At 43.8% G+C, this 18,372-nt stretch overlaps 1 protein-coding gene across 1 annotated transcript in view; it reads right to left on the reverse strand.

Annotated features, from left to right (window-relative positions):
• The window catches only part of LOC311012740 (neurocan core protein-like), a 34,228-nt gene that overhangs the window by 8,296 nt on the left and 7,560 nt on the right, over nt 1-18,372 (reverse strand). The window contains exons 2-13 of the mRNA XM_084008360.1: nt 16,107-16,186; nt 11,815-12,018; nt 10,606-10,788; nt 9,890-10,064; nt 8,807-8,934; nt 7,969-8,253; nt 7,316-7,459; nt 7,112-7,201; nt 6,862-7,019; nt 6,613-6,775; nt 3,781-4,890; nt 296-412 (exon numbers count right to left, since the gene is read on the reverse strand). Of these exons, the coding sequence (XP_083864486.1) occupies nt 296-412; nt 3,781-4,890; nt 6,613-6,775; nt 6,862-7,019; nt 7,112-7,201; nt 7,316-7,459; nt 7,969-8,253; nt 8,807-8,934; nt 9,890-10,064; nt 10,606-10,788; nt 11,815-12,018; nt 16,107-16,179 (2,830 nt within the window). The 5' untranslated portion in view covers nt 16,180-16,186. The remainder of the gene's footprint in view (nt 1-295; nt 413-3,780; nt 4,891-6,612; nt 6,776-6,861; nt 7,020-7,111; nt 7,202-7,315; nt 7,460-7,968; nt 8,254-8,806; nt 8,935-9,889; nt 10,065-10,605; nt 10,789-11,814; nt 12,019-16,106; nt 16,187-18,372) is intronic.

Consider the following 18,372-nt stretch of genomic DNA (forward strand, 5'->3'; position numbering starts at 1 on the left):
CCAATAGTTTAACCTTGACGGAGCAAAACCATCAAACTAATGTTGCCGGTCTGACCCTAACCTTTGACCCCACATCTCCATTCACCCTCCTCCCACAATGTGATGGACAGCTCGACCTTTGACCTGTCGATAGGCCATTGGAGAGCCTTGCATCAATATGTACTAAGCTGACTTTATCATGCCATTGAATGTGTTTGCTTGTGTGTGTGTGTGTGTGTGTGAGTGTGTGTGTGTGTGTGTGTGTGTGTGTGTGTGTGTGTGTGTGTGTGTGTGTGTGTGTGTGTGTGTCACTCACCAATCTCACAGTTCTCCCCAGTGTATCCTTGTGGGCAGTAGCAGCTGTAGCCCGTTCCCTGTGGAAGACACTTCCCTCCGTGCAGACATGGGTTTGTCACGCAGGGCTCCACTCCGCCTGTACGGGACAGACGGTTGGGGGTGGAGGGGAATTTCGGGATTCAAAGTAAGGCAGTTAATTAGTGATACTGTAGAGGAGTATGGTTTCTCTGTTTGTGATTTAAGACTAAACAGGTGCATCTAAACTCGCCAGCTGAGTCAAACTAAAATATATATCTACCGTTGGATGGCTTGAACACATTTACCCTCACCGATGCTAGGGTTTTGAATACAAAATGAAAAATGGCATCACTCAGAAATATCATACCACCCTCATTTTCCATCATTGCAGCGCAGCCAAATCCAGCGGTTAGAACGTATGCGTATCCATATCACACTCTTTTCTAAGGGATCAGAAGCCAGACAGCCTCAACCTCGCCATCCACTCATAGCCACAGTTGTCATGGTTACCATATGGAAAGCGAGTCCTTGGCTCACTCCGCTGAGCGTAGTGGGCAGTGTGAGAACTTCAGACATTAGCCATCCTCAACAGAAATGAGCAGACCTCCCGCGGAGCGACCCCCCCCCCCCCCCCCCCCCCAAATGTGTGTGTGTGTGTGTGTGTGTGTGTGTGTGTGTGGTCTCCGTCCACAATTACAAATTTCCATATCAATTGACACACTACCACGTGTTTCTCCCCGGAGCCGCTCATTATAGCAACTTAAGGTCTTTGAAAACCACCTCTCGTTCAATCCTGGTCGGCCGTGTGAGTCTTTGTTCTGCCAGCTCTCTCTGACACTGAGGGATGCTTAGGAGGGGGTGGTGTATGAGGTTGACAGTGTGTGTGTGTGTGTGTGTGTGTGTGTGTGTGTGCGTGGGTTTGTGTTTACACGGTACAACGAGTGAAATTCTGGCTATGATTAGCCTGGAGGCTGATCCTGTCCAATAACTACCCAGAAGCAGACATCTAGAGCTCACATCCTCTGAATAATCAGGATGCCGGCTGCTGTGTTGGTAAATGTTCACGGGTGAAAAACTAAAAAAGTAAAAGAGGGTTTTCAATCACAAGAGCCAGATTCATCAATAACGTTCCTAGATTTATGTTAAGTTTTCCAGAGCTGATCCTCGGCTCATGGTTTGGATTCTGCTGAAGTCAGGCGCTAAAACCGGCCATGCATTTCATTTAATGTACATCAGTCCGAGCCGAGGCGCACTCGCACCCTCTGCATCAGTCAAGGTCACGGCACGCCTTGACAAATACCAACTGTTATGACAAGCAGATTTACTACAGCGTGCGTGTGTGTGTGTGTGTGTGTGTGTGTGTGTGTGTGTGAGAAAGATAAACCTTGTGCGATTGGCCGTTCATTAAAGCGAGTGGTGCAGAAAAATCAATAGAAGTCGGCAGAAGGAGCTGACAGAGTGGACCGTCTCCGTACAACAACCGACACAAACAACAACAACAACAACAACAACAACAAGCTGGCAACAGTCAAATCCAACTAATACGTTTTCAGAAATAGCTCAGAAAGGGGGATAATACGTGGCAGAGGCAACGCTGGGATGCCTCCAAGTATTAATCCACACATCAGACAGAGCCCTCGCTTCAAGTAATAACAGCCAGTGACACAGTGGAAATACAGTTTGCTCTGGAAATCTGATTTTCTGATAAGTGCTTTAAACCTTGCAGGTGTTGTTGGCATTTCTGTGAGGGCAGGAGGGCACGGAGAGGTAGGTGGAAACGAGGAAACGTCTGCAATTTATGTGTTACAGAAAGATGGTGTGATGAAAACCGGCTTAAAAAGATCAGACAATGGGAATTAAAGGTGATGGCGTTTGTGTTGAATCTCTGCATGTTAGGATTTGAGATGAATGTGCTTTTCTAGTGAAGGTCCTTGAAATCGAAGCCGAGGCGTCTCTTTTTCTCTCTCATTGATTGAACCGACGGATGAAGAGCTCCGTGATCCAGTCAGGAGAGAAAACAATGACCACCAAATGAAATCCGACCACGAGGGACCGAACTAGAGCCGGGACTGTGTACACAAGAGAGATAGCGTCGGAGGCCATTATTCTGCCCGACTCTCCTGCGAGTGCATCCATCCACTTCTTCTGTTTGTGCGGCAAAGATACACACCATTATGTGTTTGTGTGTTTATGGCCTTCTGCCTGCATGACTCCAGGGTGTCAGTCAATCAATCAGCCCTCATACTGTACGCGAGAAACCCAGATGGTTGCTCGCGGCTTCTTGTCGATACAGTTTACAGCTGTTTTCCACCCGCAGACACCTAACAGCCCGAGCAGCTCAGCCACGAGCCGCTTTCAAAGGGAGCAGAATAAATCACCACAGCAATGCGAGATAGCGTGATGCCCGCAGGACTTTGAGACGCCCGGTGATAGAACTCTCATTATCAAGCGAAAAATAAGTAAAGCAGATGGCCAGCAAGGAGCTTCAGTGAGAAATACGGGGCTGCAGACTCAATCAACAGATTGTGTGTCGGGAATGGGGTCTCTGCTTCTGGTGTGAAGAGGACGTGTGCAGCCGAGGGAATACACAGGGCTTTTTTGAATAAATATGCTAGTGGCTAGGTCAGAAGAGCAAATGAAATCTTAAAGGATACCTCCATTTACTTGCAGCTTGGGTCTCATTTTCACTTGGCTTCACTCCTATCGGTTAAAAGTCATTTCTGAGACATGCAGGCACAAAGTTGCAATTGTGATGGAGACTTAAGGCCTTTACACACCGGGGGTGTGATGAATGAACAAAACGAAAATACTAAATACTACAATATTTTACATTAAATTTACTCATATCAGAAGCAACATTTGCAGCACTTTGTCCAACAAAGGGACTGAATAGATTTGCACAGGCAACGGATCAGCATCCTGTAGTCTGTCTGAGATCCATTTATGTGTAGCCTAAACTACTATAAACCATGTTATTGAGTGAAATGCTGAGAGATTTGAGTCCCCTGTGGTAAACAGTGTACTACATGAGTAGAAGGAGAGGATCTGGCATGTGGTTAATGTGTTAAAATGAAAGGAGTAAACAAGACGCCTGTATTGGTTCAGACAAAGGGACCTCCGTGTTACAGCATAGTATACGCACGGCGTGTTTGGTTAATGCCCTTTTTTATGAAAAATAAATCGACCTTTCTACGAAAAAGAAGCTTTAGCTTTAGCAGCGACGGGAGGCATCATTTTTAATTACATACAGATCCAGGCTAGATTGATCCTGTCATCTTACATCTAAAAATGATTTTTCAAAATGTCAAACTTTCCCTTTGACGAGCAGCCAGCCTCTGATTTGGATTTTCAAACTACAAAATAAGACCCATGCTGTAGTACATAGATTGATATCAATTAATTACGATGAATATACAGATACATGGACGCTTCCTGTTGGATAGCCTACCAACAGGAAGAACAACTGGACAGGCATACGATGCTTACTTGTTGGGCTGAGAGTGATGGTACTCATGTTGACCCCTCCTCTGTTGTTCTCGTCCTCCATGTTGCCAGGTAACAAGGACCCCGACCCCACGGCGTGAGACCAGGCAGGCTCCTCCATTTCTGACGGTCCTGACAGTAATGGAGGATAATCCAGAGAGCTGTTCAGAACTGCTTTCTCCACTGGGACCCAGTGGGGTGACGTCGGGGGGTTAGTGGACCTGTCCTGGGTGTCTGAGTGAGTAGATGGAGCTGGGTCTCCTGATCCAGCGGTTTGAGACGGTGAATGGGAATGAGTTGATGAAGGTGACGTCGGGAGGGGTGGGGAATTGGATGGGGATGCGGACGGGGATTCAGATAGGGATTGAGATGGGGATGGTTGAGAAAAGGAGGGAGATAGAGACGCAGTAACAGAGGGCGATGGTGATGGAGACGAGGAGGCGGGTTGCTGTGGATCTGCTGAGCTTGAGGGCGATGGGGTTTCTGCTGGTGAGGTGGTCGGGGATTCAGATGTAGATACGTCAGCGCTTTCCGATCCGGTTGTGGTCATCACTGCGAGCTCCACAGGGGTAGCAGTAGTGGTGGTAGAGGTGGTAGTGGTGGACTGTCCCTTCCTGTGACCCCTGTCTCGAGATCTTTCCCTGGATCTTTCTCTTGGTCGGCTTGTTCCAGCTGGTCGACGTGAAACTTGTATCTCCCCTTTTGCTTCTGTGCCGGTGATTTCTCCACTCCCCTCATCTTCTCCTTTCGCCTTCTCCTCCCCTCTCTCCTTGTCTTCTCCTCTGCTCTTCTCCTCCCCTCTGTTCTTCTTCCCCCGTCCTCTGCCTCCTCTTCCGCTGCCTCTGGAGGTCACCGTCTCCTCCCTCTTGTCACCTGGCTGGGTTGTTGTCTCTGATTCAACGCGGACCCAGGTTTCCACGCTGGTCGAGGTGATTCCCGGTGCAGAGCTGGAGGCGGTGGACATGTGCGTCTCTGAAGTCTCCCAGCTCTTGGTGCTCTCTGTAGTCATAGCAGCCACAGTAGATGCCAGACGAGTGGGAGAATCTTCACTGGCTGGTGTAGAGTTTTCCCTTGGGGGGCCACTGATCCATGAACTTCCCAAAGAATACAAACCTGCAGAGGGCACAAAACAAACACAAAAAGGAAAAGAACGAGTGAAGTCAGGGATCCAATTATAGCAGACAGAGAAAATAGTGCAAAAGACAAAGCCAGTGTGATGAACAAAGCAAAAATCATCTTATGGATCCTCTCTGCTTTGCCAACAGAGACAAAACAAACACTTCTAAGCTGTCTGAGCTGTCCGTCAGCTGTTTGCTCTACAGCACCTTCTACACTTAACACCAGCAAGCAAACCTCTGGCACACTGTGAAGAAATATTTAAAGTAAAGGTGTGAACATTTCCCTTAATGCATGTAAGGGGCCGTGGCTCAGGGGGAAAACCGGTCGTCCTTGTATTGGAAAATTGGCGGTTTGATCCCCGGCTCTAGTCCACATATCCACCTGTCCTCGGTTGGGATATTGAACACCACATTGCCCTGAACGTGTGAAGCCTCTGCTGTCGGTGGATGGATCTGTGTGTGAAGGTTTTTACATCCATTCAAGTTTGCACTACTGAATGTTGTGTAAAGCACTTTGAGTTGTTGCAAGACTAGAAAAGACTATATAAAGGCAGATCCATTTAGCATTGCACTGCCAATCAGCAGGAAGTGCTTATTAAAAGTCTAATATTCAGCACTGAGCATAAATATGAGCTTTCAAAACAATATTATCATTTCACATCAGTTACTGCTGACCGGCGGACTTGTTGTAACGTTGTAATTACAGCAAATTAAGTGGCCTTTTTTTTCTGAAAGCTCAGATATGTTTGACTTAATGCTTAACTGTTTGGAAATGTTAATTTAAAACAGCCACTGTGAAATACAGCAGCTACATGAATTACAATTGTTCAGATGTACAACAGACCCCTGTGTGAAGGAAACCTGAGATTTTCAACCCGTTAAATATAAAGTGTCATGAACACCGTGATGCTCATCTGCTAGAGACGAAGCCGCTGTTCCACACAGCTCAGAGGTGTCTCGTTTGTTAAATGCCTGTTGCCTCGTCACCTCCTCTCCTCACGTCTCCCTCCTCTCCTCCTCCCCTCAGCAGGACTGAGATGCAGGTAGAGGAGGCAAGGAAAGGAATCTGGGATGTGCCAAGTGTGGAAATGAGAAAGGCCAGGAGTGTCAACCGCACCTCGTTAACGGCCCGACAGGAGAGCCGGCTTGAGCAGAGAGTAAAAGCCCGTTTTTAGTGAAGGAAGAGGTGATGCTGGACACTCTCCCTCTGTTCTCCTCAACACAAAGCTAGCCTCGTTAATTCTGTTTCTCTCGTGAACCTCTTTCCAAGGGCTTCTTTCTACACTAATTAATGTACCATCCTGTTTCTCCTGTATCACAGACCAATTAGTGCCTCAGCAACAATATGTTCAGAATACTGTACATGCTCATAAACATACACTAACATCAAGCCTTCTGGTGGCTTTAAAACTCAAATCCTGTGACTGTGTCCCTCTCCAGAAACCTGGCTCATAATAACAACGTGGCCTGTTTAGACACTGGAAGATGTACACATTGTATTACACTCAAAGGAATCAGTTGATTTTGGCGTGCTGCTGATGGACACTGTTGTCCCATGATGCATCGACACAGGAGCTAATGATGCAAGCAGAAACATCTCAAAAAGATTTTCTCCTGCTTTCCCCTTTGGATCAATTTTCCTCTGTTTTCATTGTTTCAGAAATGTATTCACTCATGAACTCTCACTCCAGGTGATAGGTCATATTAGGTCACTTACTTGGTGATGCTGCCCCTGATGGAGTTGACCCCTCGTCTGTCTTTTTGGTGGCCGTCTGCCCGTCCCCGGTCTGTCCACTTGGTGCTTGGGTTCCTTCCTCGTCTCCGATCCCCGCCAGGTAGTTCCAAGGCTTCCAGATGGACTTGACGATCTTTGAGATCACCTAAAGTAACAGGTGGATGCACAGGTTCAGTGATGCTGATTCTGTTTTGCTTCAATATCAAAATAAACGCTTAAACCAGGACCAACCTTCTTGTCAGCAGGAGTGGGGTGGACCGGCGGTCTGAGAAATTCCTCAGAGTCGGGACCGGGCTCCAGCGGTTCCCCCCAGTCTAAGAGGCTCTGTCCTGGGATCAGCTGGAGGGTCACGAATGACCCTGAAGTCTCTGAGGACCAGGGGTCTGAGGCTGAGGACACACTCGGTTGGATTATTATCACAGATCTTTATTCCGTCGCCCTCAATGCTTATTATTAATTCAGTGGTGAAAACCAGCCTTACAAGCATCAGCGCTGTGAAGGGAGACCTCCTCTTTTAGATCAACCAATCCGGTCCAGTTGGAAGGTGAAACATCACTGACACCTGAGGGCCCTGCATGGATGACACATCTATTGTTAGATCTTCCTGTATTTGTGTTAACTGACTTCTGATTAATCAGCTGGTTCACGCCGCTACAGATCATCTAATCGTAGACAAATGTAAAACCTCTGGTAGCGGCGGTTTGCTGTGTAGTCACATCTGGCCTGCCTGTCCCTGCAGAGTCAGCATCACTTGAGCCAGCGAGGTAGCTCCAGGGCTTCCACAGGGAGGTGTAGATCTGAGAGATGGAGCCTGAATTCTTCACTTTACCTGGGAAACAAGAGATCTGCTGTTCACGTGGCCATGGCTGTGACATCACTGAAGGTTTCTAGGCTCCTTCTTAATTTCGCCAAAATTTGGCAGATATCAGTCAACACAGAGAACACGAGCTGAGCATCTATATTTGACACATCCTGTCTCCCCCCCACGTTCTCCCACGGCTGCTGTCAATCCACCAGTTTCGGATGGGAAAGAAATGATTGTTGCCATAGCTACAACAGTGGCAATGATATGTATAGTCATTGAAGCTACTGTAACTAAGGGGCAGTCAGTGGTGCTTCGACAGCAGCCCACTGCTGATACAGCCTTAGGATGGGTGTCATGACTGGACCTGTATGTATATAACGAGTGAAATCAAGTTTAAAGCTTCCACAGTAACATCAACGTCTGTAAGGGGTCATTTAGTATGCTGCAGGTGTTTAGTACCGTTTCATCTGTAAATAATGACTTTACTCATTATTCCCCACAAACAGAAATAGATTCCTCTCATGGTACAATACCTCTGTAGCAGTACGCATCATACAGCGCCGTGTTGTTGTCGTTAGTGCTGTTGGGTGTGATGGTGTGGACTCCTGGCTGGCTGCCTCCACAGTCCGGGCGAGGCCTGCTCACCGGGTAGCGCACGCTGCCATCAGACAACCAGCCCGGCGCGCAGCTGTCCAGGCCGGCCTTCCAGGCCAGATAAAGCTGCCCGACCGTGGCCAGCTGGCCCCCCAGGGACACGCAGCGGTCTGAGGCCGACGACAGAGACAGCCTGCCTGGGACCGAGGAGTGAAACACTTCACCTGGAGGCAGAGACACAAGAAGGGAAGTTGTTAAGAAACAGATGATGCCTGTCCGGTTTCTAGCAGGGAAACTTCTGGGTTCAATAATGTGAATACATGTGTAAGGCTTTGAAATCACACATAATAATCTCCAACTATAATGGTACTTAGTGGAAAAAGCTGGAGATTGTTATACGGAACATATTAAATACCAAAACCAACAACGTGGTTTTCCCATGTGGCCCCAGCTCGTTAGTTGCTGGTGAAGAAGTAAATCTTTAAAAACAGATGAACGAATGTAGAGTTTTATTTTTTCAAAAGGCTCCATTTTGGTTTCACTTAGGTTTTCTAAACAGGTTTAATTCCTGTGTTTGTTGGGGATTATTTACAGCTGGAGCTTCATTGACATTGGTTGCAGTTACATTTTTTTGTCTTTTCATCTTTATTGAAAGTAGGACTTTAATTTAACCTGTCCTTTGATACTGTAGCAGAATATGATGATGATTTTGTGTGTGTGTGTGTGTGTGTGTGTGTGTGCATGTGTGTGTGTGCATGTGTGTGTGTGTGTGTGTACCATCCAGTTCCTTTGCAAAACAGTACACATCAAACAGCTCTTTCGGGTCTCTCTTCCCATAATTCCTCACTCCAGCTGAGTACTCCTTGTGTCCATAGCAACCAAACTCTGGCAATTGGACAGAATAGCTGTGGAGAAAACCATGTGGGAGTCATGAATGGGATTTAACTTCTTTTTTTTATTATTAATCATAGGAAATGTGGCAATTTATTATAGACATTTTTCTGTATGAACATTAATCTCAGCTCAAATATCAAAGCGTGTATTATCTTCAAGACTTTAAATGTCAGTTACGAATACATTCTTATTTGTAATCTCTTTTAAAGAGATTAGAATACATTGAAATACAATTAGCAGCAAAGAAACAACTGTAGTGAAAAGAACAATATGACTCTGAAAACAGAGGAAGTGAATATTAATTGATCCAAGAAGATAGCGATGCAGAGTGTAACGAGCGTGATTTTCAGATTCTCTAGAACAAATATTCTGCATGATAAGCTAAGGGTATCTGACTAAATGTCAGCGTTAATGTTCAGTTTTGCAGGCTCCATCAGCAGTAGTCTCCTGGACTAACAAATTAGCTTATGGACTGAAAACAGCATCTCTAAAGCTCATGAACACATTACATCCTGCTTCTATCTGAATCTGTACAAGGATCCAACATTTATGAATGTAATGTAAACGTTTCCTCTGGTTTGCATCCAGTGTGCTGGTGGGAGCTTTACAGATGTGAGAGTCTAATCTAGTCTAATCCTTACTGTATTGATGCCGACTGTTGCACTTTCTTCTGACAAATGTGCTTATTGTGAGTCGATATGGATAAAAGCTTCTGCTAAATGCCCTAAATGTACATATAAATGTCATTATAACCTCATCTAAAGCAAATATTTCACAAAATGTTGACCTTTTCTTTTGGCTTGTTATGACAACAAATTATATGTATTTGGGTTTTGGACTGGAAAACAATTTAAACATGTAAACCTGCACTTATCAATTCATTGAGGAAATAATTTGCAGAATAATCACCAATCAATATAATTGGGTGTAAGCAAGCCAAAAGGAAGTGATTGAATGTCTCCTCACCGGACGGTCTGATCATCCAACCAACCGGCCGCACAGCTGGCCAACCCGTCGTAGTGCGCTGCCCACAGCTGGGCCGGCGTGGCCATCTCAGCCGAGTTCTCCTGGCAGGCCCGCTGGGCCTCGGCAAACGAGAGGGCGTAGCGTGTGCTGGCAGCTTGGTAGTGAAACACCACACCTACACAGGGACACACGGGGACACACGGGGACACACGGGGACACACGGGGACACACGGGGACACGCGGTGAGATGGTGGTGGCTGTTTTTGAGAGACACACCAACACGGCTGCGTTTCATCATCAAATAATCAGTTGCAATCAATAAAGTGGTTATTGGCCGCTCGGCGTGAATCTGACAGATGGGCAGCAGAGTATTCAGTCCAAACTCTTGCATTAACATAATCACACATTTACTCATGTGGAAAACTAGATAACAAAGCAGGGGGCAGTACGGTACATCAATTAAGTCCTTCAGTATGATATTGATACGGCAAATCAATGTTATTAATGTATGATTAAATAAAAAACGCTGGAAAGGCTTTGGCCGTGCTCCTGTTCTCAAACTGCCATTATCTATTCGACATTAGCACAACAAGCCTGGAATGCAATTAAACAGGAAAATCAATAAAGTTAGAAGAATCCTTTTAAAGCCTTTTGTGTCGATGCGTCTCAGTCCGTCAACGGTGTAAACCTTTCTCACAACATTGTGCTGCACTTACCGGAGACCACCAGGGGCACAGTGTCTCTCTCATAGTCGTTACCCATGACAACCTGACAGTGGTAAGTGCCCGAGTCGTTGGTACGGAGACGGGAGATCTCCATGGTAGCATTCAGAGGATTGGCAGCGTATCCTGGCAGCGTGACACGGCCACTGAAAGCCTTATTCACCTTTATTACATCACCTTTGGCAGAGAAAGAGAAGTTTATTCATTATAAGTGTCTATTGGCATCCTGCAGATTTGAGAGATGAAAACATAAATTTATCGGGGGCCCTGGATCCATAGATGGAGTTAAAGATAAATGCATCTTCTCAATCTGCATCTTAATTAGTGATTGTGTAGACAAATGTCTGCCAAACACAGTTTAGTTATTTCCCACGAACGACTTTTGTACTCTAGTTTTTGTCTTTCCTTCTCCCACTGGTTGGTGATGTCACATACTTCTATGGACTCATCAGGATTTAGCAACTGTTGAACCGAACTCTGACAGTTGTTTGCTTCGGTTTCTGGCCACTATCAATCAATGGGATTAAACCACACCAACACAGACTGACGGAGCAGATTTGCTCCGTTTTTGAGAGTTAAATTAAGTTTTTATGTCTAACTCATTAACATTTGAAGTTGTAGAGGAAAGAAAATGTAAAGTTTTCAGAGACTTTAAAGTTTGATCAGTAATTTCATTTAATGCAAGTGCTTCAATTCAAAGTAATGAACTGCACATAACTCCAACTTCCAACTGCAACTTTTAAAGCCTTACAGGCCGTAAAAGCAAAACAATGAACAATGAAGGCAGCCAAACCTTCAAGGGGCCTTAGATAAATACATTCAATCGGTTCCTAGCCTTGACTTTGCTTAAATATTTCCACACATTGAGGTTTGCAGCAAGTACAGTGGAAACCCTCTAATAAGAGGTTTATCTCATTTTTATTCCAGAAGCAGCTCCTCTCAGCTTGTTGAGTTCTTAATCATTGTTTTACTTGTGCGGCCTTCAGATGAATTCATTAAATACCTCAAGCTGAGGTATGCTGTAGAGTCAGGTGATAACTGTCTGTGTAAATATACATTACATTCCTATTCATATAAGAAATATTGACTTGAGCACCAAGCGTACGCTCTAAGCACTTGTAAAAATGATATCTGACTCAGAAAGAATAGAGTAATGTCGGTCTTAATCTCCAGCTAAAGCACATTTCCATGTCTTTGTTTTACCTTCAGCAGAAAGCACAATCTGCTCCCGATGAGCGGGCTCCCCTTCTGCTGGTTCTCTGATGCGAGTCCACAGAAGGTGGGGAGGCCGGCTGGAGGAGCTGGTCTGGAGGGTGAACACACAGGGGAGGACAGCTTTGCCCGCTAGCGTGTGTTGTACTGCAGGATGAGTGATCCTACGCATGTTCACCACGGAGGAGGTTGCATCTGGAGCGGTCCAACAAGGAAACAGAACATAATTAGATTACGCAATTAGACATGTTGGAGGACATTTGGCTAACGAGATAAGAAAACAATAGAGAATATATTGCATACATCTACTGTTTGACAGTCTGGTGTTTGATTATGCAGTAAATGATGCTAAACAAGACATCAGGGATTCATTTGCAAGTTCACACGTTTCCACTTGAGAACAACGACCTGGTTTTATCACCAGCAAAGGAACATAACACATACCGGTAACCCCATTGTAAGGATCGCTGCCACTCACACACAATTACAAACACACACAAGCGATGACTCACATGCTCCAACATAATCATGTCCTATTATCCTTATTCTATGTTTCCCTCGCTCTGTGTTCACATAAATGACTCCAAATGCATTACATCTAAAGTTATTTCATGCAGTAGAATCAATGTAAAGCCAACGTCACTGCGAGTGCTTCAGGTTCTGCAGATTAATTCACTATCTGGTTGCCATGACATACAGATTCAATGTAACCATGACAACAGGATCACCGGTACAGACACCATCCACCAACCAACCAATTTGTGCCTCTTTGTGGTTTTATCCTCTTTGCACTTTAGTGTAACGTACAAAGCAAGATGATGTAATTCTATTCTATTCAAGGTTATATACCTTTTCTAACCATAAAAGTTACTTTCATTAAATTTCAACTGAGCTATCACATTGACAACTGAGCATTCTCCATCAATCTCCATAAAGATGTCATACAGTTAATAAAAAGGACCTTGAGTCCATTTAATGTGTTTGTTTGTTGTTTGTTTGTTATTCATTTTCATCCATTTTTTTTATTGAAGACAGATAAGAACGTGTTGGTGAGGCAACGTCAAAACCTACATCAATAAAAAGGTAGAACACGTAATGACGAAGCTTTAACAAGCTTAAGCAAATTTGCTCAAGGATGTTTGCATTTGTTTTCTTTTCTGGTCTTCTTCACTCAAATTGTCACCGTTCGTCAGATGCACCAGTGTTTTGAAAACTAATATGAGCGTAACAAGAGAACCTGTGTAAAAAGAAAAACCCACCAAATCCTTATTTGGAATATTGCGCATGGTGGAATTAAATCCCCGAAAGTCATTTCCATCTGCATTTAGATTGGACGGCTTTCACAAGCTGAACCCCCCGAGAGCATCTCTCTGTGCTGAAGAATGCCTCCGCTACCTTCCCCCAAATCAGATGTAATCACAGAATCACAAATACCAGGGAAAAGCATGAGAGCCGGACTGAGAGAGGGCTGGAGGAAGAGAGTAGAAGAGAGTGAAAAGCAGCGATGAAGACTGAGGAAAAGAAGGAATTGAATGGAGCAAATTGAGAGAGTTTAGATGACGTGAAGTGTGCCTTGTAGCATGGTGGTGACAGATGGGACAAATGAAATACAGCATGAAAAGAGGAAGAGAGAGCTGGAAGTGACATGAAAGGACACTCTATCATTAACAGATGCCGTCTCTTATTCCTGTCAGACTTCTTTTAGAGTCCAGTAAGCTGCCCGATGAGGTAAACAGCAAGGAGGCTTTCAAGGCCAATGTCAGAGTTTAATCAAATTAATCGTTTGTTCCGTCTAATTCATTTCGATCATTGCATGCCTGAATAATCATGAACATATAAAACGAATACTCCCACGGCAACATGTGATACACTGGAATAGGCCTTAATTTAAAATGCTGAGCACGAATGTTCACTTCTGAACTGTCATTTCATGTTTATTGAAAATAAACTAACTGCCTTCTTGAAAGCTTTTAACAACATCTAACAAACTCTCTAAGCAGTTTCCTCAGTTATCAAGTTATTGCAAAGCAGAGACAAAACAACTATTCGATCTGAAGCAATCAATATTGTTCCACCTGTTATTCATTTCAAGAGTCTTCTGGTGACTATTCTGGTCTATTCTGGTGTTTTTAGACCTGACCACGGCACCATGGTGGATAATAGACTCCTTATATCACGCCTCAACCACAGCATGGGCTTTAAATGCATCACCTTCAAACTATTCCAGTCATACCTGACAGATCATAGAGGAGAATATGTTTCAGCTGCGGCACCACTTACTTGTGGGGTACCTCAAGGCTCCATCGTGAGCCCTATCCTCTTGTTGTTGTTAAACTTGGGGTCAATCTTTGAGAAACATAACAGTACATTTCATTGCTTTGCAGATTATGTACACATCTATTTGCCTATTTAATCTAACAGTAAAGATGTTTCCAGTTAAAACTGTTAGGCAAGCTAAAGACCTATCTCCCTACCAAATACCGTGGACAAGTAATTCATGATTTCTGTCATTTTTTGTCTGTGTTTGTAGAACAGACGTCTCTTTGTCGACTGTAATTAGTACCAAATTCAGATGCCCGTCTCCTTACTGGGAAAAGAAAACAGCATCATGTTTCACCAGAATTGGCCTCCCTTCACTGGCATCCTGTCCGTTTTAGGATTGGTTTTAAGATATTGTTGCTGAAATATTGCATCTCCATTACTGCAGTTTGATCCCTGAGGTCGACTTTTCAGATGCTCCTGAATGTCCCCAGAACCAGACACAAAACAGTGGTGACCGAGCCTTTGTGGTGGCCACCCCTATTAACAGTATTTACAATTTCAGGACATATAAAAGAATAAAAACCCATACACGACAGTAAAAACAGACCAAACAGCCTATCAATTCCTATAAAACCTGCCGAGGACATAGAAACATTTAAATCGTGGCTGAAGACTCACCTCTGTCTCATTAGCATTTGATTGAGTATAGTCTGACTTCATCTTCTGTTGTTTGCTTTGTATTTATCTCCATCTTATGCTCCTTCAGCACTTTAGTTTTAAACGTGCTATACAAATAAAAGTTTGACTTGAAATGAAGAAGAAATGTGTACATCAGGCTGATAATATAATCCCATTTCAGAGGCTCCTCTAACGGCAAGAAATGCAGTTGTAAACAACTTGAATACTGTAGCTCTTGCCAATCGTTTTATTGTCACATTGTGCACCAGTTTGAGGTTGACGAACGCATTCAGGCGATTCTAATCAACTCATGAAGTCAGGAAATATGACATGACCATTTGCCAAGGTCAAAACATGTTTAAATCCAAAAGAAACAGCTTTAAACTCCACTTGTTATCGTTTGCAGGCTGAGCATGTTGTGAACCACAGGACATTACAGGCAAGATTGATATGCAGTATTTAGAATTAACCTGGTACATTGCTTGGGAACTGTCCATCATAACAACTCACACAGTAAGCTCCGTTATCCAGATTTGGTATAATTGGTAATTTGCACTTCATGGGGTACTTTGTTGATTGCTTGAATGCCATTGAACTTGTAAATTAGAGACTGAAAAGGCAAATAATTCACAATATACGTCCTTAAACAACCTAAGAATGCTGCCCGGTACTTGTCTCTGCAGGTTCCCATCATCCTGCAGTGTGCAGCAAAAACAGGATTCAATGTGGAAAATTAACTTTCTGCTGTCCAAACTTAACGGCCAGTAAGGTATTGTTTTAATTTTGAAAATGAGTGTTGCAGTTTCTGCTTTTAATAAAAATCCAGGTTGACCAGCTTCCATCATGCATGCCAATTGCAGGAAAAGTAATTAAGGAGAGGAACTTATCTACACTACAGGCAGTCAGCAGGCTGCATGTGGGAACTCAAACCTGCGATAGAATCCACCGGAGACCTGCGGCTCTGAGATGTTTTGTCTTTTTGTTCCATAATTGTGAATTTTATGCATAGTTGTAATGGAACAGATGGTCGACTAAACTTGCAGAAATGGGTTTGGAAGTGTTCCAGCTCAGTCCCACCGAGCATGTATACAAACATCCCCAGCATGTCTGCTCTTATTTACAACACTCCAATTAATGGAAACCTGTTTCCTATATTCATATCTATGGAAAAGTGAGTTTGGGAACTCATTTTTTTTCCTGTATTCTGGTCCAGCTGCTCATTCCCTCTTTCTTTTACTTAACTAACTTGTGTGCCAACATTATTTGTCACTATTTTCACTCCAGCAGAAGCTTCTGGTTACATTTTGCAGCAGTTAAAGGTGGAGGTAGGAGACACGACTTACCCGACCCTAAATAGAGCAGCAGCATCAGAGCAAAGAGGATCTGCTGCCGGGCTGCAACGCGACTGAACGCCATCCTGGACCTGAGAGAGAGAGAGAGAGAGAGAGAGAGAGACCACAAGCAGTCGTAAGTAGAGGTTGAAATTCAACGTAAAGTTTTATATACGTGTATAAAATGTTATACACACGGTCTCCAAGACAATTCCAGACAATAAACTTCATATTTTTTATGAACTGTAAAAATGTTCCTTTCCCTTTAGTTGAAGCTATTTGAGTTATAAGAATCTTCATCTTCCCAAACCTAAGCATATTATCATCATAAAACATTTCTTACAGTAATAGAATAAGTTGATACGTGTGTGTGTGCATCTGTGTCCATTTTTGCCCTTGAAGACAAACTAAAATATGTGATGTGAATCTACAACCTTCAACTCTGTCTACCAACGCAAGACTGTTTTACTGCTGCATGCCATAAAGATGAGTAAGTTCATAACAAATATTACACATACTTTCTCTATAATTCAAGTGTGTGTGTGAATGGATGAATGAGAGGCAAATTGTAAAGCTGGTCAGACATAAACGCTGCATTTTTCTGTCAGGTGAATCACTTTGAGATTTTTGTGTTCAAACAGCTCCTGCTTGTGCCGGAATAAAAAGCTCCACAGCCGTTTGGTTTACGAAGCCTTTTTGAAAATAATTAGACCAACTGAAAGCAGCTTTCACAAGGTAGCCAACCAGGTGATAAAGCTGCAGCATTAAATCTGACTGGCACAAGAACTAATGCTGACCATCACAAGGTTTTGGAATGAGCATATAACTCACACTTTATTTTGTTTTGCTCTCATCCATTGTGAGTCACCGCACTGTGGCCACACCTATCAAATAAAATAGCCCAACCTGGCCTTGGACATTGAATCCTTGAAAAGCAAATCTCAGGCAAATGGTGATTTAGTAGCATGCGGACAGTATACAACGGGGACGGATAATGTTTCATATCCGTTTTATTTATTGGTGTTATAATGTAATAAGAATAAACAATATTGCATCTGTAAGGGCACTTAGAGGCCCAGACACAGTCCACTGGCTTGCATTCAGAGCTTTCCATTTGGCAGACGCCTTTGTCTATAGACATTTACATTTTTCTCCCTCTCTGCCATCTGATCGACCACCGGCTATTTAACTAATACCATTATAGTCATTCAGCACTGGTCTTATACCTGGTTAAAACTGGATATCAGACATAGTATTGGATCTAATCTAATATTGAATCTCACGTGAAGAACTCCAGAAGTAATACATTGAATTAAGTTTGAGTACACTGCAGTGAAAAAGTGATTCTGGTGCATTCCTGCAGAACATAGAGGAAAACCTACCACACACGAAATGAGCTGCTGACATTGCCAGAGGATTTGGCTTGGGGCCTAAAGCTCCTCAGCTCAATGGAGAGACGCCTGAGACGGAGTTTATTGCCCCGTATTGGTATGAAGTGAAGAGGAGAGTATGTTGTTTCAAGAAAACAAGCTTTGTTTCATAATGCTGATTTGACGGGGAGCTAAGCAACAAATATAACTCTAAATTATTCATTTATGGAATCTCAGTTCTTTATGCCCTCCTTAGAACATAGAGACAGCATAACAGCAGCTTGCAATAGACCGTATGATGAATATAAAACAGTTGGAGCAGAAATGTTTGGACTTAAATTACGTTAAGTAAATAATTTATCCAGGAAAGGAAAAAAGGCCTCTTTGCATTCACCAAGGTAACGGCAACTTGTGCCACCGGCATCCCTGATACTCAGAAGATTACGCAACACCAGTTCAGCCCCTTATAAACTACAGGAAGAATGGTTCTCTCTTCTCTGACCATGTGAAAGCTCAGTAAAACCGTCAACCGTACTAAATTGGAGCGTGTGAGGCAAAGCAAAAAAAAAAATCCTCTCATTAAAGTAAAGCACTCGGTGACACCTGCCAAACTATAGTGTCATTAAGCAACAATTTGTTGAGTGGTTTTTAATGGTGGGCAACCAAGTTGGTGTCTGGTCTCTTGGAAAAGGGGGCTTCTGGTCTGGGTGGGACCCCGCTGAGCCACACACTTTGAGGCAGCTCATCTCTGACGGTGGGTTAGGACCTCGTGATGGGCTGTGACAGATTGGGGTTGAGCTGTTGGACTCTTTGCATGTTGAAGGCCTGAACCATTGGTTGAGCTAGGTGGGTGGGTGACAAGAGATTTCTAAAGGCTTGGAGAGGGTCATGACACCGAGGAGTTTGCC

This window comes from Eutrigla gurnardus, assembly GCF_963514095.1.
Source record: "Eutrigla gurnardus genome assembly, chromosome: 4".
NCBI lineage: Eukaryota > Metazoa > Chordata > Actinopteri > Perciformes > Triglidae > Eutrigla > Eutrigla gurnardus.